Source organism: Capricornis sumatraensis, chromosome 20 (genome assembly GCF_032405125.1).
Source record: "Capricornis sumatraensis isolate serow.1 chromosome 20, serow.2, whole genome shotgun sequence".
NCBI classification, from domain to species: Eukaryota; Metazoa; Chordata; class Mammalia; order Artiodactyla; family Bovidae; genus Capricornis; species Capricornis sumatraensis.
The window spans coordinates 59,443,467-59,466,224 of NC_091088.1; the positions used below are offsets into that span (position 1 = coordinate 59,443,467).

The 22,758-nt window shown below is 55.7% G+C and overlaps 1 protein-coding gene across 1 annotated transcript in view; it reads right to left on the reverse strand.

The window, feature by feature from the left end:
- Positions 1-3,358: 3,358 nt before the first annotated feature.
- The window catches only part of ZC3H4 (zinc finger CCCH-type containing 4), a 35,533-nt gene continuing 16,133 nt past the window's right edge, over positions 3,359-22,758 (reverse strand). The window contains exons 4-14 of the mRNA XM_068992122.1: positions 21,256-21,478; positions 19,691-19,845; positions 18,956-19,052; positions 18,702-18,841; positions 18,114-18,221; positions 16,375-16,486; positions 15,443-15,552; positions 9,554-9,918; positions 9,084-9,427; positions 5,974-6,222; positions 3,359-4,878 (exon numbers count right to left, since the gene is read on the reverse strand). Coding sequence (XP_068848223.1) covers positions 3,359-4,878; positions 5,974-6,222; positions 9,084-9,427; positions 9,554-9,918; positions 15,443-15,552; positions 16,375-16,486; positions 18,114-18,221; positions 18,702-18,841; positions 18,956-19,052; positions 19,691-19,845; positions 21,256-21,478 — 3,423 coding nt within the window. The remainder of the gene's footprint in view (positions 4,879-5,973; positions 6,223-9,083; positions 9,428-9,553; positions 9,919-15,442; positions 15,553-16,374; positions 16,487-18,113; positions 18,222-18,701; positions 18,842-18,955; positions 19,053-19,690; positions 19,846-21,255; positions 21,479-22,758) is intronic.

The window sequence follows — 22,758 nt, forward strand, 5'->3', positions numbered from 1 at the left end:
GGGCCCTTCTCGTGGTGGCGCACAGGTTCTGGGGCTCTAGGGCGCTTGGACTTCAGCAGTTGCAACTCCTGGGCTCTAGAGCACAGTCTCAGTAATTTGTGGTGCATGGGTTTAGCTCCTCCCTGGCATGTGGGATTTTCCTGGATTGGGGATTGAACCGGTATCTCCTGGGTTGACAAGCAGAGTCTTTACCACTGAGCCACCAGGAAGCCCTGAGACAGTTTGATTTTAGCTGAGTGAGACTCATGTCACACTTCTGACTCCTAGAACTGTAAGGTATCAAGTTCCTGTTTTGTTTTTTTCTTTCACCAAGTTTCTGATTTAAACCACTTGGCTTGTATAATTTATATGGCAGTCATGGAAAACTAAGAGAGGCCCATCAAAACACAGAAACCAAATTAAGTCCCGAGAAGACGTGGCTACCCTCCAGGCCAAGTCCTGCTCCCGTCTCTCCCTCGCAGAGCATGGCTTTCTCAGGGCAGACCCCAGGTTAGCAAGAGGGGAGTCTCTGAGTCCACTAAAATCCACAGTTGTGGAGGCTGGAAGTCCAAGGTCAAGTGGCAGCAGACTCAGTGTTGGGCAAAGACCCTCTTGCCGGATGGCTATCTTCACGCCACACCTTCACACAATGGAAGGGGTGAGGATACTCTGTGGGGTTTCCTTTAAAATGGCACTAATCCCCTTCACAAAGGCTTCATCCTCCTGACCTCCCAAAGGCCCCACCTCCAAACCCCATTGTCTTGGGTGAACAGATTTCCACCAGGGAATTTTGAGGCAACACAAACGTTCCATCTACAGCAGTTAGGGCCCCCGTTTATGCCAGCCCCACGGTCCTGAGGTCATCCCTGGCCTCTTCTGTGATCCGCGTGGGTCGCCGGTGTCCAGAGCTGGACCTGGAGCTGGGGGAGGTGGAGGCTGTCTGAAGGTGCCATCCCCACAGCGTCACTGGGACCACCACCCGGGGACTGACAGGCCGCTGAGGACAGACTCTGGTTTCAAGGCTGCGCCCCCCCACCCCCTTGTCATTTCTGGGGCAAGGGGTGCTGGGGTCAGCACAGAGAGACAAGATCCGTAGATTAGTTGTTTTTTTTTTTTAAAATAACTGCATCCTTTAATGGCAGTAATACAATTATTGGATTAAGAGACCACAGGAGAAAGGACAGGTGGTGTTTCTGGAAGACAGATATGGAGTACAAAAAGGGGGAGGAATAGTCATGCGACGATCATTGTAAAAATACAGTACGTTATATACATATTTGCACCGTCAACTTTCAACTCTGAAATAGTATTTACACTTTTGTTACAATCCTGGTTAGAGAACAATTTATTTTTTTTCTTTAAAAGCTCGGCCTGATGGCAAATGAAAATTTTGGGTGAATTCATAGTCCCATGAGGTTCTTAGGCTGAATATTCCAAGAGGAGGGTTCCAGCTTCTAATTCATCCACAGATTTCAGTTTTAAAAAAGTATTTCATTTTGCTTCTACAAAATAAAATTCTCAAAGGAGGGAAAAAAAAACAAACAACCCAACACCCAACCACAGCCACACTGCGTATTCTTTCTTATATTACAAACCAGGGGCTGCAGCCCTCTGCTTCGAGGCCAACACTGGTGGCTGAAGAAAAATCTCATTAATGATTGTTTAAAAAAAAAAAAAAAAAAACGGAAAAAGACACAAAGACAAACCAAACCACCCTGATCATGGCGCACTGACCCTGTGGGGGTGCCTCCCCCGCCCTTGCTTCTGGCACCAAACTCTAGGACTATTCCTTTTCTGGGGGAGGGGGTGTGGGACCTTCTTTAACCTCCCACCCCAGGGAGGTGGGAGGGGTAACCCTCTGGCTGGCTGGGACACCAGGCTTCCTCATTATTAGCAGGAAGAGTCAGGGTCCTTAAGTGAGGGGGCCGAGATGGCAGGATGAGGAGCGAGGCAGGAGAGAGCAGGCACAGACCATGTCCAGTTCCCGAGGTCACGGCGTGGGCCTCTTCTGGGCTCTGTGGACAGGATGGGAGCCCAGCCAGGGTCCTGGGGGAGCTGCGGAGCCCAGGGCAGCCCTTTCGGCTCCCTTCCCGGCTCAGCCGGATGGATGAGAGCAGGATGCGGGCTGTGGTGTCCTTGCCCCGCTCACAGCGGGTTACCCTCCGAGCCCTGGCCAGCTTCCCACCGTGTCCTCAGGCCCCCTGCCTGGACGTGGCCATAAAGCCAACACTGCACGTGCCTCTGAACCCATGCCCCCTTTGGGCTTGGAAGAAAATCAAACACACCAAAACCACGGGCCCTGAAGGTACGCTGTGAGGGGGTGTGGAGAGAGGGCGATGCTTTGCTGACCACCACCCCAGCTCCCTCCGTCGGGAGCGTGGTGGCACAGCCACACACGGATCCTTGAGCTGTCCCCAGAGGGGCCAGGGCCGGCCCACCGGCACGTGCTCTGCCTTCCAGGGCCCAGGACAGAGCCCGGCACGCGGGGAGAAAGGCATGGCCACAACAGGACAGGCTAATACTGACAGAAAGCACGCAGTCTGCGGGGCCGTCGCGCCGCACCAGCCCTGCCGACTCCAGGTCCATCTCTCACCCCGGAGTCTTCTGCCGCAGGCTGGTGGGCACGGGTTCACGGGTGAACTCTGGACGGAGGGGGGCGGGGTGGGGGCAGAGGGCCCTGCGGGTGAATCCAGACGAGACAGCAGTGGGAAAGGACTGTTTCTCCTGGCCCAGGCAGCTTCCCAAGGCTCTTCTTTCTCGACACTTCCTCTCGTCCACTGGCCCCTGAAGCGGGTCATCATGGCCTGCATGCTGCAGAGGAGACGCAGAAATGCCTAGACCTGCTTCCCGCGGGGCCTGCCCACCGTCTCGGCTCCAGCTCTTCTTGCTCATGCAACACTTCGTGCCTTCTTGACGCCTGCTGCTCCCTTCGTCCTGGGGGGTGGGGTGGGGCGGGAGGAGGAGGAGGGGCCCCGCTTTGCCCAGAAAACCCACCAGACCCCCAGCCGCCAGACTGGGGCCCCAGCCTTTAAGGGAGTCCCTGAAAATCGGGCCTGGCCAGGCCAGGCGGAGTGCCAGCTGGGCTGAGGCCCAGGGGACTCGCAACTGCTCACATGCACGTGGAGGTTTTGTCGGCGGGCACCTAGCAGCCCCGCAGCACTGACCAGAAGTTAAAGATGGTTATATACAATTCATATGTTTTAAAGAAGATACTGCTTAAAAAAAAAGAGAGAGAGAGAGGAAAAAAGAAAACAATAGGAAGAAAGAAAGAACACCCAACTCCCCTCCCCCCTCCCCCCAAGCCCCAACTCTGGTCGCTGCCCTTAAATATTGCCCTGGGAAGGGTGGGGTGTGGGGAGTGCTGGACTCCGGCTTAACACTATTGGCAGAAAGGGGAGGCGGTGGGGTCGAAGCCTTTAAACACATCTTTCAGGGACCCAGCGTCCTGCTCACCCTCTTGGGCTGGGCTGTTGCCAGCAAATGGGCTTCCGGAGCCCGTCTTGGGTGCCGGTTTCACGGTCCCGAAGAGGGTGGGCACAGGCAGGTTGTGCACGCCGGGCTGGGGCAGGCTGCCCTCTGCTGACGGGGTGCCCACGGCGGCAGCAGGGGCCGCGGCAGCCTTGGGCCGGGGCCGGTTGTAACTGTTGTATCTGTCCGTGGCTGTGGCCCCGTCGGCCCCGGGCTTCCCGGACTCAGGCTGTTCCAGGGCGGACTTGCGGACAAACGGGGGCTCCTTAGCCTTGGCGGCAGCAGAGCTCCTGCCGTTGCCCTCAGGGCCCTTGGGCTGGGCGCCCGCGTCGGCGGCCGGCTCTGCGGCTTTGCCCCCCGTGTTGGGAGTCCTGGGGTCGTAGAGGCTGATGCCGCTCAGCACGCTGCTCTGGCTGCCCCCGCCGCCCTGGCCTAGGCCGCCAGCTGCCAGCACACGGGGGTCATAGGGGGCGGTGGCCGGTGGGGAGGACTCCCCACTGGGGCTGGCAGCCGGAGAGGGCGCCTCGCCAGAGCCGGGTTTGGCCGCCCGGGAGGAGGCAGTGGTGGAGTCTGTGGGTTTCTGCAGCCGGGGGTCGGTGGGCGTCTTCCGCACTCGGGGGTCACTCGGCTTCTCGCCGGAGCCAGGGGTGGCCAAGGGGCCAGTCACGTTGACAGTCTTGAGGATGCGCGAGAGGAGCTCAAAGTCAGGCAGGCTGGAGCCGGCCGCGCCGGCATCTGCAGAGTTGCCCGCACGCTGCCGGGGGTTGGGGGGCCCCGAGGCGGCGGCGCGGTGCAGCCTGGGATCCAGCGCTGGCAGGGACTGCAGGGCGGCGGGCACGGGGGGCGCCGCCTCCTGCTTGGGCAGGGGGAGCGGGATCAGGTCCTCGGGGCTCCAGAGCACAGTGCGGGCGAAGCTGGGCCGGCTCAGGGTCACGTCCTTCTTGATGTGGCTGAACTGCTGCAGCTGTGACCGCGGGTCCCGCAGTGGGTGCCCAGGGAGCGGCTCCAGGGGAATGTTGACGGCCTTCTCCCGCAGGGCTCGTTCCCCTTCCTCTTCTTCCGCTGGGGGTGGCCCAGACCCCTTGGAGCCCCCGGGACCGGCAGGGCTGGAATGCAAGCCGCTGTCGGGCTTGGAGGTGGGCAGGGAGCGAGCCAGTCGCGGGTCAGAGGGTCCGGTGTCACCTGGGCCTGACCCGCTGGAAGCCTCGGCATGGCGGGAGAGCCTGGGGTCCCGGCTGAGGCGGGGGTCAGCCAGTCGGCCTCCCGTGGGGTGTCCCTTCTGGAGGCGGGGGTCCCCCAGCCCACTGCCGCTCAGCTCTCCAACAGAAGCCTGGGGCCGGCTAGACGTCTGCTGCCTCAGCGTCTTCAGGATGGAGGTGACACTGCTCCCACCTTCATCCTCATCGCTTGAGTACCAGTTCCCAGTGTCACCTGCGAGCGAGCAGACAGGCGCAGGGAGCCGGTGAGTGGTCACCACACCTGCCACCAGCCCTCTTGGATCCCACGGTAGCCTGCTCCCCACCTCTTATCTCTCAGAACCTCTATTTCTCTCGCTTAAAACACCTGCTGCTCACCCTCCGCCCAACCACAGAATGGCACGAAGAGCCAGGGAGCTCAGGCAGGCCAAGCACGGAGCCTGGCAGGTCTCTGGCTGTCGCGGATGGACCCTTCCCTGGGTACCGGCACCGAGCTAAGGACTTGGCCTTATTTGCCACAACTACCCAGGATACAGCGCTGTCACCATGTCCATTTGACAGATGAGAAAACAGAGGCACCGACACGGCACCCTGAGATCGCGGACAAAGCCAGGCTGGGCTCAGACTCCCGAGCCCTGGGCTCCAGCACGGCCTTCTCACCTGGGCAGACTCAGACCCCTCCCACGGCAGACCCTACCCCGAGTACCCGTGAGCAGCAGTCACTGCCTGGGCTCTCACTGGGCTTGGGCTCCCAGACCCCTCACAGTGCTCCCACGCCCCAGGGCAGGCAGTCACCAGCTGGTAAGAGGCAGGGCCAGGTGAGCAGACGCAGCTGGCCCGTGTCCAACCTCCTCAGCAGGTGCAGTCGGAGACCTTGGGGAGAGGACTGTCCCCTGTTCTCACTGCCCCACTTGCTCCCCGGCTCCTGGTTGCAGACTCTAGATGCCTTCTCTGTCTGCCCCATTCCCCCGGGGGCGGATGCCACCAGGGCACCACTCGGCCCCACAAGACTCGGCAGCTGAGGTGGGGACAGTTAGTGGTCTGTGTCAGTAACTGGCTTTCATCTCTGGGCTTCCCGAGGACACGGTCTGGGGAGCAGGGGCTGGGCATCTCCCTCCAGCCTCCTCCACGAAGGTGCGGTCTCCTCCAGGGACCAGCCCACTGCCCTCCTCCACGGGACCAGGGTCTCGCCCTTCTCCGCAGGGGTCCTCCTGGCCACAGGCTCCTGTCCGACGCAGACCCCGGACCTAGGCACGCCCCACCACTCCCCGCAGGGTGGCCACGGCCCACGCCCATCGGGGAGAGCCCTGCCCCGGGGGAGGACACGTGCCTTCCTCATTCTCCCGGTCCTGCTTGCTGCTCTCAGCCAGCCTCCTCGCTCTCTCCTCCTCCTGCTGCTTCTGCTGGATCCTCAGGTACAGGGCCCTCTGGGCCGAGGGCAGGAAGTCAGGGACACCGGCGCCCGGCTTCGGCCGGCCTGGGGGCCCTCCCTCAGAGAAGCTGTCTGGCTCCAGAGGGTGCTCGGGGAAGAGGTGCTCCCCAGGCTCCCCCGGCAGCTCTTCGTAGTGCCCGTAGTCCTCTGTGGCAGGGAAGAACCGGCGTTCATGTCGGGAAGGGCCGTACGGCACCAACTCCGACCCACCCGTGCCCTCAGCTGGAAAACCACCCCTGATGGCGATGGGTGAGAATGCACAGCCTACGCCCTCCTACCCTTCCTGGGAGGGGCCCTAGCAATAGGGGATGGAGCAGCCCAAAGGGGAGGGGGAGGTCCCAACTAGGACGCAGCCACTGAGAATGGGATTCACAGTGAGGTTTAGTGACATGGGCAAATGCTCATGAGGTGAGAACAGGACGGAACGGCATACGAATGTTTATAAAACGCAAAGAAAAGGCTTTGAAAAGACAGACAGAGAACAGGCCCTCTGGGAATGAGAGTTGGGGGAATGAGATTGGGGGAGGGGGTTGAGGCATCGTTCACTTTTTTACTCCACACATTTTCCATCTGTTTTAAATACTTTGATGGGCATTAATCTTATAGTCTCTTTAAATAAATAAAGAAAAACACTCAATCTCACAGTAAGCTCATAATATGAGTTCAATCCCAGTAAACAAAGACCCATAAAGAAAAGAAGAAAATACACCAAAACGTTGCTATGGCTACAAGTCCACCCAGAGGCTGACGGGCAAATCCTTCTCCTTCCACAAATGTTTCTGGGCAGCTGCTACGTTTAACAGGACGGGGTGGGTGGGGGTATTTCTCCAACACAGCTTCTAGGAAGCACCAGGCGGCAGGGCTTGCCACCTCTCCTGAAGGATGGGCAGCGTCCGGCACTAGCTGCCTCCCTTCACAAATGCTAAGGATAGATCCAGCCAAGGATGAGGGGAACAGCAAGTGGAGGTCTGTGACGAAGCGCCTAGAGACTGTGTGTGTGTGTGTGTGTGTTGGAGACAGAGTCCAGTGAGCACTGCCCACAGGCCATTCTGCAATGATGAAATAGCCCCGATCTGCACCTTGCGTGCAGTGCCCCTACTGAGCAGCTGAAATGCAGCCAGCTCTACCAAGAAAGCGAGTCCGTAATTTAAAGTTCCAGGAGTCAAACGCTTAAATTTTTTTAGAAAGATAAATACTTCCTACATAATCATATAAAGCAAAATGTGAAAAGCCACTTTCTTCCAGCCTCTGAACTTCAGAACATGGGAACTCGATGGGCCAGGCTGCTCTGGGCCACAGCCTCACTCCTTAAACAACAGTCCCACCCAGGCCCCCTGCATCTGATGGTTTTACAACACTGAATATTATTAAAGGCAACTGAATAGCACTAAAAGGGTAGATTTCACAATATGGGCATTTGAGCCAATTACTCCCGAGATACGATCACCAGCTGGACAGACTTTTTGCTTCCTCACCTGGACCTTCATGCATCTCACATCCATTGTTTAAAGGGGGAGGAGACCCCTCTGGTCAGGGTCACCTGCTTTTCTCATGTGAGAGCGTGTCACTGTCCTGGCGCCCTGCCCCACACACCTGTTTTTATGTCTCCGCACACTATCTAGACACCAGTGAAAACTCTACCCCGACCTCCAGCCTGGTCAGCTCCCTGATGCCCGTCGTCGACTCCACGTGGTGTTAAATGGGCACCTCGTGCTTTCAGCAGCCAAAGCGCAAGTGCTGTCCTCCCTCCTCCCAGCCTGGCTCTCTGCAGCATCTCCCGCCCCAGGGACAGCGTGGGCACCTGCCCAACGACTCTGCCCCCCAACAGGCATCCGCACCTGACCCTGCCGCCTTGGCCCCCTGGCTCTATGGTGCCTCCACACCCAACCCTCTGGCTCCCAGTCACCCTGGGTGCCCCTCGCCTCACCTCTGCCCAGGGTGACTCCAGAGCAGCCTGCAAGCTTCCCAGATTTCCCTCCAGCTGCTATGAGCACCCGTGGGCCCAGCGTTCCTCTGCTTCCCTCGTCCTTCTACGAGCATCCATGGCCCCCGTGTTCCTCTGCTATCCCCATCCTTCCGCCGAGCACACCTCACCATAGCCCACAGAGTCTTGTGTGCTGGGGCTTCCATCCCCTGTTCTCCTGTCCCAAGCCACACGAACACCTGGGGAGTCCACCAACAAGGTGACTGGCTGGAACCTCTACCTGCTGCAGCTCCCCCGAAGCCAAGCCTTCCTCCCGCTTCACATCCCTCTCCCATTTGCTTTTCACTTAGGCCTCGGACAGGCAGTGTCGCACCAGAGCATAGCCACTCCCAGCCCGCCTCCACCCGTTACCCCAGACACTGCCCCGCTTCACTTCCAGCAATGACCGATGCCAACCTGAGCGGCACGCTTACTGACATGTTTCCTGTCTGCTTCTCTAAACTGAAACGCAGTGCAGGCCTGCTCTGCCCCCAGGCCTGGAAGCAAGCCTGGCCCCCTGGACGCCTCCCATCCTCCTGAAGGCTACACACCGTCTCCTATGAAGCAGCACTGTCATCCTAGCACCCTGACAGCCGCACCTTTAGGTTGTTAACAACACATGTTCTCATTTTAGCCGAGAAAGGAAGGAAAGGAGGAAGGAAGATGGTCCGTGTGGGGATAGAACGAGCACAGTCGCAAGGAAGCTCCAAGCCCAGAACCACCCAGAAGCAGGCCACTGGCGGAGAGCACCTCAGCCATAAAGTTCACACCATTCGGCATCCACCCCCTAACTTCCCACATTCCCAGTCCACACACACCCAGCAAACTTACAAGAAACTAAGTGAGTTATAGTGATGCTAACACCCTGCCCAGACTCAACAGGGTGGTGAATCCTACATCACTGAAGAGGTTCAGCTACTTATGGAACAGAGATGGAGCTGGATTTATGTTTTCAAAGACTAAGACCAAGGAAGGAAACCCCAATCTTCCTGACTACATTCCACTGTGCAGGCCCCAGCCAGCCCTCACCCTGAGCCCCGCATACCTGCGTCCCCAATGAGCCCCGGCTCCATCTCCATGCCCTCCTGCTGCTGGTAGAAGTTCTCATAGAAGTTCTGGGCTGGTGGGATGGGGGGCATCATTCCAGAGTGCGGTGAGTCTCCGGGACCGTAGGGCATCATGGGAGGGCCGCCGGGGCCCATGGGTGGGCCAGGGTTCATGCCGGGGCCCATTGGCATATCTGGGTGCATGTCAGGGTGCATGTCGGGGTGCATATCTGGGTGCATGTCAGGGTGCATGTCAGGATGCATCGGGCCCCCCATCGGCCCTGGGGGTCCCATGTTGGGCCCAGGGCCCATTGGCCCAGGGGGTCCTCCGGGTCCAGGGAACCTGGAAGGAGACAATGGTGCCTGTGAGAGGGGCTGCAGAGGAAGGGGGGAGCTGCAGCCTGAGGAAGGCTCCAAACAGGCTCTGAAGGCTCCAAAGATGCCACATGCTGGCCTGCGAGGAACTCACCTCACGCCCAGCTTCTCAGCCAGCTGCCCTGTGGGCCGCACCACGATCTCAAACAAGGAGGGGATCTTCTTATTGTACATGTCCTGCTGCTGCTGCAGCTGCTGCGGGGACAGCGGCTCGTGCGTTGGCAGGGGCATCTGAGGGGGTCCGGGGGGCGGAGGCGGGGGCGGGGGTGGGGGCGGGGGGCCGCCCTGCATGGGCCGGCCATTCGGAGATGTGGGGGCCGGTGGGCCAGGCGGGCGGGGTGGGGTGGGCAGGAGGCCCACGCCCGGGGGTGGCTTGGGCAGGGGGTTGATGCCCTGTTTCTTCAGCTCCTCCACCTCCTTCTCATCCTCGGCGCCCGCCTCCGCATCGTCCGCCAGCATCTGCGGGCGAGAAGGACAAAGCCGTGCGAGTCACGACAGGGAGGGGCAGGTGGTAATGCAGCCCTCCAGGGCTGAGACCTGAATTCTCCAAGCAACGTGCTTCAGCCCCCCGAGACCCTTACATCGTAAGGCCACCGACCACGAAAGCTCTCGGGAACATAAGTCATCGCCCCCGTTACCACCTATGGATCCACTCCCAGTGACCGGCTGACAGGGCAGCCCTTCTTATTCTGCCGCAAAATATATGCAACATACCACGCACTATTTCACCATTTCCAGCTAGACAATTCAGACAAGTACATTCTCAGTGTTGTACAATCGCCACAATTATCTAATTCTGTCACCTCAGAAAAAACGCCACGCCCGTCAAGCGGCCACTCCCCCTCCCCTCCTCAGAAGACACCACGCCCGTCAAGCGGCCACTCCCCCTCAGAAGATGCCACGCCCATCAAGAGGCCACTCCCCCCTCAGAAGATGCCACGCCCATCAAGAGGCCACGCCCACATAAGACGCCATGTTGTCAAGAGGCCACTCACCTCTCCCCTTAGAAGATGCCATGCCAACCAAGCGGCCACTACCCCAGAAGACGCCACGCCTGTCAAGCGGCCACTCCCCACTCCCTTCTCATAAGATGCCACGCCCATCAAGAGGCCACTCCCCCATGAAGTCATCGCTCCCATCAAGGGCCCACGCCCCCCTTTCCCTCCCCCAGCCCCTGGCAACCACCCACCTCCTGTCTGTCTACGGATTTGCCTGTTCTGGACATTTCCTATAGACAAAGCCCTATAATATGTGGCCTTTTGTGGCTGGCTTCTTCCACTGAGCATCGTGAAGTTTTCCAGGTTCACCCACGGTGCAGCTGTGTTATCTATTTTACAGCTAATAGCTCATGGTTCTGTTTGGATTTTAAGTGCCTCACCGCACTTGCAATCAAACCGCCAGCACTTATGAGGACCCGCAGGGCCTGATAGCAGGGCTGGTATCTGCGGAGGGCTTCGCAGTGCGCGGACTCCTCCAGCCTAAGCACCCAACCCTGTGTTTCAATCCCGCCGACAGCTAAGCATTCCTCCCTGCAACCGGGCCCTCACTGGACCAGGCCTCTGTCTGGGCATTCATTTACTCCTCCATGTATGGCTCCCTGACCCCCAACTGCTGAGGTCTCTTATTAAAAGGTCAGTTCAGAGTGACAGGCCTGGTCTCCTGTATTCACTATGGGAACACCATCAGCTCCCTCCAAAGCATTACCCAAGCTTTGTTAAGATTTTACATTTAGTTGTATCTCTTTATTCCTGGCCTGATGATTACCAATTCCACAAAGGCAAGGCCCCCAGGCTCCACCTAAGGCCTATTACAGGGCAGAGGGACAGTTTCAAAGTCTGGATTCAAGTGGAACATCCCATGGATTGAGATCCTGTACAGAAGTTGACACCGCGGATCTGCCTGAGTCTCTTGGAAGGCCAACGTGCAAATGGGGCCTCCAGCCTGGGCCCCAGCATCTCTGAAGGACCCTGCCCCAGCCTCCTCCCCACTCAGGCCGGGCCGCCTGTGGTTGCAGAGCCATCGGGCCCTGCACTGCTAGATCCTCACAGGGGCAACTGAGTGCCCTCAGGTGTGGGCAAAACCTATCAAGGTTACACTGCATTAAACAGGTACAAACTTGATGAGAGCTTCCTCCCCACCCGGGGAAAGGTACCACTGCCAGCCACTGAATGTGCCATACTCCCTTCACCCCCAAGACTGGGGCTACACGTCTCCTCACCACTCAGCACAGAACACCAGCACTCAGCAGGAACTCTGCTGGGGACCGAGGCCATGGAGATCTTTTCAGTGCTGCCCCCGGCCTGGACCGCGATTCTCAGCACTCAGGCCACACCGTGGACTCAACAACTAAATGAACCGCAGTGCTGGCCCCCAGGACAGCTTCCTGAAGGTACTGCTGATCCCCAGCGTGGTGGGCCCCCTTTCCCATGCTCACCTCCTGGGGCCGCGTTCCTTTAGCTTCCCCACTGCGCTCTGCAGTTGGGGCTTCTGTGCCCACCCTGTGCTAGGGAGGGAGTCTTACCTCGCTGTGGCTCCCACTACAGGACTTCCCCCCCCTCACTCCTCGTGCAGACCCCACAACACCCTGCTGGACTCCAGCTGGGGACACAGCCAGCCGCTTGCGCTCACCCCTGTCCCCACCACCCGCCCTGGGTCCCGAGTGCTGCTGAGGGCAGGCGCTGAACCACATCAGAGGCCCGGACACTGACACGTAAGAGATGCTGTCCCTCCCCGTGAAGCCCTGAACCCAAACTATCCAGGCTGTCCCTCGGTACATCTAGTCCTAGACTCCCGGGCCTCTGGGCAGCAGACAGGCCCTCACACCAGACCACCAGGCCCTGCCTGGGCACCACAACCCCACCCCCACCCCCAGAACGGGTTCTGAATGATCCTTGGGTTCCCAAAGTTCAGAGGTGTGCTGTCAGTGGAAAAGGACTGCCACACCGGCAGACACACACAGACGTGTGGGGCAAGCTTCATCAGGCCAAGTAAGCTCGTGTCTGTCTGTTAAAAATTCTAAGCGTCTGCCCCAAACTAGAAACAAATCAAACGTTCAACTGGTGACTAGATAAAAGTGTCTCACATCATCCACAGAGTAGGGTGGCACTCAGGAACTAACAGTGATGAACAATAGTGATGAAGCACCAATACTTGCAACAACATGGATGAGAAGCCAGATTCAAAATCATACACACAGTTAGAAGCTACATCCCATATAAATCTATTCATATAACTTCCTTGGAAAGCCAAAACTACGGGGACAGAAAACGGATCAGCAGTTACCAGGGGCTGGAAATAGGAGAGGTGCTAACTACAAAAAGGTGAGTCTTGAGGGTGAAAGTGACTTTTCTCTAGCTAGATTGTGAGGTGGTTACATGACTCTCTGTATCTGTCAAAACTCAAGAGTTTTTTTTTTTTTTTTTAAACTGGATACAAACTGCTGCTGCTGCTTAAGTCGCTTCAGTCGTGTCCAACTCTGTGCGACCCCATAGACGGTAGCCCACCAGGCTCCCGTCCCTGGGATTCTCCAGGCAAGAACCCTGGAGTGGGTTGCCATTTCCTTCTCCAATGCAAAAGTGAAAAGTGAAAGTGAAGTCGCTCAGTCGTGCCCGACTCTTAGCGACCCCATGGACTGCAGCCCACTAGGCTCCTCCGTCCATGGGATTTTCCAGGCAAGAGTAAACTATACCTTGACAAACCTGACTGTGAAAGTGTATGTATAAATCAATAACTGAAAGATTTAATGGTAAAGAACTGTAGTGTGTCCCACTTACTTTCAAGCGGCTCAAGAACAAAGGAGAGCAACTAATAAATGGTGCAAAATAATGCTAATCAAGGGATCTCAGATGGAAGAATTCTTGCCGCTCGCTCTCACAAAGCCATCACCAACAGCCCCAAAGGCATCATGTCTCAAACCTGGAGTGGACAGCTGGACGCTGATGTATCTGGACAGACAGAAATGTCCCTGAGATGTAAGAAAACAAGGCTGCAGAAAAGGGAGGGAGAGAGAACACAGAGGAGAGCGAGGTGAAGGCCCCATCTTCAGTGGCGCCACAGCCGGGCCCCAAGGGTGGCCCAGGAGCCTCAGGTCCCACCCCTGGGGGTCGGGCTGCAACTCTGTCCAGGAGAGAAGATGGCTGGCCTCCTGCCTTTATCAGGGTTATTACTCTGGGCCCGTCGTGAAGGTTGAAGTTTTACTTTCTGACCACCCAAATTCGATTCTGGAATGGTTTTTCCAAGTTCAACACTCGTTTTTTAAAAAAATATTTATCCGTTTTGGCTGCACTGGGTGGTCACTGCTGCATGGGGCTTTCTCTAGTTGTGGTGAGTGGGGACTACTCTCCAGTTGTGGTGTCCACACTCACTTCCAACCTACTGAGACCTGACTTGAGATAGGGCATGATACCGATGCTCTCAGAATGTTTATGGCCAGAAATGGAAATGTGCCACCGATTTGCTCTGGGTTTTCATTAGAGTGTCTCGAGCCGTGCTGTCCAATATGGTGGTCACTGGTCACGTGTGGCTACCAGGTGCTTGAAATGGGGCTATAAGTAGAAAATAAGCACCAGATTCCTTAGACTTGGTATATATTTAAAAAAAATACAAAATATCACGATTTTTTTTTCATATATTTATTCCTTGCTGAAATGGTACTCTGGACATGAATATACTGGATTAAATAAAATACATTAGCAACATTAATCTCATCTGTTACTTTTTACTTTTTTCTAACATGGCTACTAGAAAAATCTGCAGGTAGCTCTGCTGTGTTCTTCTTGGGCAGCACTGGTCTAGAGCGCAAACTCTAAACCTCCAGGAGGGGGCAGCCCTCAGTCAGAGATGACTCAGCTCTTCAAACGAGAAATGAAGCCAGCGTTACTTTTTCCACTCCTTACCCTGAGGATGACTCACAGGTTCTAGACAGCTACCAGTTACAAAACCCTGTTCCTAGGCTCACAGGCCGAAAGGAGTGCCGAAGATGAGGACTTTCTCCCTGATGCTCTCCCAGGGACGAGTGGACGTCCTCTTGCTCTGCCTGTTCAGGGCTTCCCCTCAACCCCTCAGGCAGCCCCGGGCCCCATCTAACCAGTGAAGCCACCACTGGGTGGATTCTTGGAAGCTGGCTAAGGCACTGATTCTTCCCGTTATCAAAAAATAGCCCCAAACCTTCTGGGAACCAGACAGAAGGTGGGAAAGCCTTCACCTGGGAGAACACATTCTCTCACACCCAATCACCCTACTCACACCCATTCACCCAATGACGAAGTGAAGTGAAAGTCCATTCTACTCTTTGCAACCTACGGTCCATGGGATTCTCCAGGCCAGAATACTGGAGGGGGTAGCTGTTTCCTTCTCCAGGGGATCTTCCCAACCCAGGGATGGAACCCAGGTCTCCCACATTACAGGCGGATTCTTTACCAGCTGAGCCACCAGGGAAGCCCCCCACCCTATGACAGATGTCAGGAAACCAAGAACAGGGACCAGGGCCCCCAAGTCCTCAGTCTGACTCCCCAGGGAGAACAAAGGACATGAGAATGAGTTTCAGACGTCTTCTGGCTGGTAAGGAAGCCCTGATACCTCAGTGGAGGGGGTCCCCCGCCCTCAGAACTCCCAACGCCCTGTACCTTTTCTACTACATAAAAGACTTGGAAAAAAAACATTTGACTTCTCCATCAAAACAGAAGCCATCCGAAGCCTCACTTCCTCTCCATGCTCCCTGGGCTCTCAGAAGGCCAGCTAGGAAATCACGAGGTGTGTTTGGAGACATACCAGGCCAAATTCCTTTCAGGGAGCTGCTCTCCAGTGAACACCGCCCAGGGCAGAGAGAAGACACACACGTGATAGTCCCCATCCTCCCTGCAGAGCATACGGTCCCCACTCCCTCCTGAACTCGACCCAGCTCCAGGTCAACGCAGCTGGCATCTTGGTCCTGCACGGAGGCCAAGCCCCTGGCCGTCCCAGTCCCTGTCAGCCCGGGCGTTACCTTGTCCAAGAGCTCTCGGGTCTCCTCGGTCAGGGGGTCGTGAGAGAACATGCAGTCGTCGCCGTTGATACAGTTCCCAGTCGTGTGGTACAGCTTACACGGGAAATCACGTACACCGCAAGTTAAGGCGAATGCCTCACCTCATGAAACCCACCCCAGGACAGAAACCAAGCCCCTCTGTTTCAGAGAGGAGGAAACTGAAGCCCAGAGAGGTGCAGTGACTGGCTCAGCTGTGCACAGCAGGTTGGCAACTGAGCCAAGAAGAGATGCCTGTCTGGAGTGCAGCCTGCTCCACCACACAGGCCTTGAGGCCCTGTCCTCAGATCCTCACTCAACAGGAAGAGGGTGAAAGTTCAATGATCTGCCCACGGATACTCAGCCATTTGGAAAAGTCTCAGAAAGACAGCGGGGCAATGGCACGGTCTCGAGAATATACTTGACCCTTGAATGACATGGGGGTTGGGGCACCAACCCTCTGCCCAGTCAAATATAGGAGTATAATTTATAATCTGTCCTCCACACCCTCCGTTTTGCATCTGTACCAAGAATACAGAGGATAGATTATATATAAATTATACTCAGATTTTTGTGTCTTAAGATACAACCAACTGCAGATCCTGCAGTACTGTGGTATTTACTACCAAAAACAACCCACATGAGTGGACCTGCAGAGTTCAAACCCACGCCGCTCAGGGGTCAACTGTGTACGTATGGGGAACACATAACATGCGTGCCTGTTTACTCATCTGCAGGATGGCAAGAGCAGACCTGTCGCAGGGCAAAGGTGAGGGCTGAAAGAGATGGAGACGGGCAGAGGGCTCTCGGCACCTCCTCGGTGCACAAATGGAGTGCGGTGAAGGCCAGCTGTTAACACCAGTAAGGAGAAAAGGTCTACACCCTCCATGCGCTTGAAGGCGGGCACCAAAGGATATCATGCATGTAGGGGCAGTTCTCGGCTCGGGCACAAAACCCAGTGATGTAAAACTTGCACAGTTCTCGCTTCTTTGGTAGCTCGATGTCGTGGCTAAAATTACAGTGGTCTCCCTGGAAGAGAACCAGTCAAAGGTAAGCTGTTCGCCAAGGAAGTACTACTCTGTCACTGGGGAAGCACAGAGGGACCGATGACAAAAATGAACGGCCCCTTCCACACAGCCCCTGGCATTTATTCTGACCCATGATGCAGTTTCCCACCAGCCTGAAACTTCTTTTTTTTTTACCCTGAAACTTCTGCCGAAGCCTGTGCCCCTTTCTCCTGCCCGTGCCCCCTCCCCCTTGTCCTCAGCTACCCCACCCCCACCATTCTGCTGCCTTCACTGCTTCTAACCCCTCCTCCTGCCTCCCCCTCTCTTACCCACGTACTGCTTTCTGCATAACAGCCAGTGTTCAGTTTCACTCTTCTTTCTTCCTAACAGAACCCCAAGCTGGGGTTAAAACTACTCTATTTCCCAGCTTCCTATGCAGTTCTGCCCAATGAGATGTACATAAAGTCCCAGGGAAGACAGTGCTGCCAAGGCATTTTTTTCCCCAACAATTCCTTCAGTTTTCTTCCTCTCAGCCCTAGATGTGACGGCACAGCAACCATTAAGCAACCATGAGGACGAAAGCAACATGCCTGAAGATGCCAGCATAAGAACTAGGAAGGAACCTGGGTCTCCCATGGTGTTACTCATCACTGTACCTGCCCTGTAGTGCCCACTCCCAGACTCTGATCTTTTTATTTTTTGGTCATTTGACATGGCACACAGGATCTCAGTTCCCCAACCAGGCATCGAACCCGTGCCTGCTGCAGTGGAAGCACAGAGTCCTGTTAGGATTGGACGGCCCGGGAATTCCCACACTCTGTTCTGAGGGACAAATGTCTATGGGTTTCACCCAGTGGAATTGAGCTTTCGGCTATTTGCAAACTGTACAATCCAAACAAAACAATATCCAGGTGAACAGAAGAAAGAAACTTGAATACCTGGGCCCTCTTTCTCTTCCTAATAGCTATTTATTTTTGTTTGTATGTATTTCAAGTTTCTAAAAATGGCATGAATTGCAACTCTGAACAAGGAAAACTTTATGTATGCATGCGTGACGTGCAAACCTTTGCTTGAAACATAGTAACATTTTTTCCTGACACAGATACATAGGTACAGTATTCCCTGGGAACATGTTGGCCAATATCTGCCCACTGACTGAATCTGAATAAAAAGCTGGCTGGCTGAACTAACACTGGATTGTACTTGCTTCCTTCAGGACCCTGAGCTCACTGGCATGTCTCTTGGCATAACACTCTGCTGTGAAGGTCGAGGCGGGCCTGATCCCTTCCCACTCCCACCTCTTCGGCCTTGATGACTCCCTCTCCAACATTAAAGTTCACTAACTCGACCAGGCTATGTCACACCTTTGCATTAGCGACAGGTCCAACAGAACATCTGAGGCTCCGTGGATCGGGTGAAAACTTTGGCCAAAAAAATCCCCCCAACCAAAATAACACAGGTGTGTCACCAATCTCAGCCTGGCTCTTCAATCATTTCCAGGCCCCCGATGCATTTTTCAACCACTCCAAGCCCACCCAAACACTGCCCCAGAGAGTGTGGCCTCCAGAAAGAAAGGAGACCGCGAGGCCCGTGTGTCCCGGCTCCAGGCACCCTGGCCCCAGGCACCCTGGCCCCGGGACTGCCCTTACCCATGTGCACCGCCCCTCCACGAAGTATTTGCAGATGACTTTGCCTTTCTTGTCGGACTGCTGGTGGGGCTTGTCGTGGTCACTCCTCCGGTAGCTCCCACCACCATCCTGTTGGGAACACAGAGTGGGAACAGAAAGGAGAATTAAAAGGAAGGGCAGGGAGGGTCTGTGCAGGCCAGGTGGAGTGGACCGTGAGGGTGAGAGGGGCTGACTGGCAGGGCTGATGGGGCACCGACCACCCAGTTCCATCCGGGGCCCAGGTGGGTGGCTTAGAGCCCCGCTGCTCAGAGCTTAGAACGCGCGTGCCACACACCAGCAGGAATGCATCCGCTCTGAGGCGGCGCCTTCCTGGAGAACTCAGAGAGCAGGTGACTGCAGGTGCTACAAAGATGTGGCTTTAAAAACAGAGGGTCTCCCCCGAAGAACATCACCCAGGAGAGCTGATTAGTGCTGAGAGGCTCCCCGCTGGAACGGCTGATGGGAGCAAGGGGATGGGATCAGCCTCAGAAGACAACTCATTTAAAGAAAAAAATTTTCAAGGAGGAGCCTTGAGTAAGAGCATCACGAGGGGACGGAGGACCGACTTACACCCATGTCGTCGTCGTAGAAGTCTTCGTCGTCATTCATCCCGCCCTTGTTCATCCCACCTCGGCTGCCTCCTCGACCGCGTCCCCGGCCCATCCCTTTCCCTCGACCTCGGGAACCCCGGCCTCGGCCTCGACTTAACCCTGCAGAAGAGAGAGGTGGCGTCCATCCGCAGCCTCTGCCCAGGACCTGAGCCCCGCAGCTGCCAGGGGAGCCCCCGCCCTCCCTGCTGCCTTGCCCTCGGAGCGCCGGCCCACCTCGCCCTCGGCCGTCCTTGGACCGGCGGTACTGGCTCAGCTCCTTGGAGTAGTCGTCGTAGTCCTCATCCCCCATCGGCTCCTCACTCTCCCCATACTGGAGCCCCGGGAGGAGGAAAGCAGGCGCGTGTCATTTGGGGAACAGTTAACCACATCCTGAACTATACACACCGCCTCTTTCCGCCTTTTTGTATGCTTGGGACACCACCAGACAGAGGTGGCCAGTGAGTGGCCCAGGACTCCTGCCTGTGCCCCTCTTCACCCACCCCAGCCTGGGCAGTATCTGGGTCCTGGTCCTTTCCCTGAGGTCTGTACGCTCAAGGCTCCCAGCCCGTCACTCCCAGCTCCCAGGGGACAGCGGTGCAGCTGGAACAAGCAGCGTGGCCAGGCCTCAGGCAGGGACAGAACACGAATGTGGCAGCTCTCCTGTGTGTGTGTAAGGGGTGAGTAAACAGACGACTACAAAGGCTTCAAAAGCACCCTGGGGAACCCTCTCTTCAGGGACGAGGAATGGAGGCGCCAAGAGAAAGGAGCGGCTGAAGATGTTCGACAGCTCAGCCCTGGGAACCTTTTCAATTCTGAATCTCAGGAAGGTTCTCTCTATTCAAACAACAAAGGAACATTCAGAAACCTGCCATCTGATGCCTTCTTCCCAGCAGTCTCAGGGACCACCTCCAACAGAGCCTGTGCCCACCAGCCACGCTCCCCCTGCCCCCGAGCTGGAGAAAGCCTTACGTCCATCTCCTCCTCGTAGAAGTCCTCTTCGTCCTCTGGGTGGTCTCCTCCCACAGAGCCTCTGCCTCTGCCTCGGCTGCCCCTGCCCATGCCTCGGCCTCGAGACCCTCCACGGCTGCCTCGGCCCCGGTAGCCCCTGCCTCGGCCCCGGCTGCCTGCATGGTGATGAGACAGTGAGCAAGGGAGAAGTCAACCCCCAGCCGCCGGAGGTCAATCACCTCCTCCTCCTCCTCCAAGAAGCCTTCCCAGATGCTCTGGGCTGACACAGTCCCTGGGCCTCTGGACAGGGCTGGCTCAGCACCATGGACACATAGCTGCTGCATGCTCCCCACAAGACCCTGACTGCTGCACTTTCCCACACGAGGGCACCAGGCACATGGGGCCACCCAGCACCCAACACGGGGCTGACCAAACTAAGACGCTATGACACCAGAAGACCTACTGCCCTCTCCTGCATGAAGTGATTTTCAATAAATGTTTGCGGTTTTAAATGAAAGAAAAAAGAAAATGCTGTGTGTATAAAGTGCACGGTAGATTTCAAAGACTTAGTTAAGAGAGAGCAAGAGAGAGATAATATATATTTATTTAAAAATCACATCTATTTTGATTACATGTTGAAATAAGATTTAGAATGTATAACCATCATAAAATGTGTTGTTAAAATTATTTTATGTTTTCTTTTGTTTTCAATGTGACCACTAGAAAATTTGTAATTAGACAGTGGCCTGCATTGTATTTCTGTTGGACAGGACAGTTCAGCGTCTCCCCAAAGAGCGGGGCCTATCTACAAAGAAGTGCAAGAAAGATTGCTGAATGACCAGCCACTGAAACAAGCAGCGCTAAGAACTGCTGAGCTGGAAAATTCTGGAAGCCCTCTGGGGCTGGGAAATATGACTAGCAGATGGTTCTGAGAGGTCAGGCTGGTTCTCTGGTGCGCGGCCCTCCCCCATCCTCCTAATTGCCACAGGTTCAAGGTTCAGAGGTGTGGCAGTCCCGTGGGCTGCAGTCACACCTTGTCAGGTGACGGAGGCAGGCATCAGCCGTCAGTGACCCTCCCAAGCTGTGTGAAAAGTTGTCTATCTCTTCAGAACTGACCAGGAAATGAGTTTAAAGAACAACGCTTCAGAGGATTCCCCAGGGGTCCAGTAGTTGGTTAGCACTCAGCACTTTCACTGCCAGGCCTGAGTTCGATCCCTGGGAGGGGAGGTCCCCCCTCAAAAGCAACCTGAGCCACAAGAGCCCTCTCCTTGCCTTGACTACATGTTGAAATAAGATTTAGAATGTATAAGCATCATAAAATGTGTTGTTAGAATTATTTCATGTTTTCTTTTGTTTTTAATGTGACCACTAGAAAATGCTGGCCTGGCTCCCTCCCAGCCACAGCCTCAGCACAGACCCTCTACTGTGGTGGCAGAGCCCCGGTCTCTGGTGCTCGCGGGCAGCGCCCCGCCCAGCCCCCGCTGTGCTCATCTCGGCACTGAACGACAGTCCCCCCTCTGGTCCTGGACCTGAGGCTGCGCCGCACGGGGCCCAGCCCAGCAGGCCAGGGGAGCGGCGGGCCTCACCTCGGCCCCGGCTGCTGCCCTCCTTGGCGCGCCGGTACTGGTTCAGCTCTTTGGTGAAGTCGTCGTAGTCATCCTTGCCCATGTCCTCCTCCTCCTCCCCCTCGTACTCCCCGTACTGCTCGTTCTCGTAGTCGTCGTACATGCCGTAGCCTTTGCTGTCCATCTTGGAGTAGGACTTCTTGGGCAGGGGCGTGGTGTGGGACGGAGGGTACTGCTGGTGGGACTGACGGGGAGAGGACAGTGAGCCCAGGGGCCTCCAGTTCGGACTGCCAAGAGCCCCGCTGTCCCCCAAACTGGCACGTCTGTCTGAGTGTCTCTGCTGGCCCTGGGGTGAGAGGCTAGCCCCGAGCCACGCTGGGTCCTGGCTCCCACCTGAATGAGAGCAGGGCTGTGGGCCCAGGTGTCTCTGTTCTTCAGAAAGAGCCACAGTTGTAAAGACCACTGAGAAACACAGGCCCCGTGACCCCTGAAGAACGGAGTGGGAAAAGAAGGGTGTATTTCCCAGGGATCTAGAATAATCTCATTTGGGGAGGGGGGTTGCCAAGCAAGAGGGACACACTCTAGTCAAAAATCTCCTGGGGCCTTGGAATTCAATTAATGACTACTCGGGACCCAAACCAGTGGCTTCCCTGGTAGCTGAGTTGGTAAAGAATCTGCCAGCAATGCAGGAGACCTGGATTCGATCCCTGGGTTGGGAAGATCCCCTGGAGAAGGTAATGGCAACCACTCCAGTATTCTTGCCTGGAGAATTCCATGGACAGAGGAGCCTGGCAGGCTACAGTCCATGCGATCACAAAGAGTCAAACAGCTGAGTGACTTTCACTTTGACTTTTGGGGCCCAGGCTAGAAAACCACTTAAAATGATGCTTTCCAACTGTGCTAGTTCCAACAGATACTGGATGAAGTTTAAAAATATAGCACAAATGGAGGCCACCAAGATGTCCTTAAGTAGGTAATACAGGTAAGCAAACTGTGGTACATTCAAATGGAGTATCCAACTCCAGTGGAGCATCCAACAATGAAAAGACATGGAAGGACCATAAAGACATCCTGTGGAGGGAAAGAAGTCAATCTGGAAAAGCTACATACGAGTCCAATTACATGACTTTCTGGAACTGGCAAAACTACAGCAACAGTAAAAAGACTGGTGAGTGTGAGGGGCCTGCTGAGAGGACTTTAAGGGAATTCAAACTACTTTATATGAGAGTATATGGTGAATACATAATAGGATATACCAATGGTGGCTAAACAATTACAACAAATGGACCACACTAATCTAAGACATTAAAAACAGGGGAATGATGATTACAGCAGGAGACACTAGTGTGAACTAGTACTTAGCTTAATATAAACACAGATGATAAAAAAAAAAGAAAAACCGGGGAATGGGGTGGGGTGGGGTGGGGTGGGGAGGGGACTGGCCTATCTCCTCAATTTTCTCTAAACCTAAAACCACTGTAAGAACAACAAGGTCCTACTGTGTAACACAGGAAACTATATTCA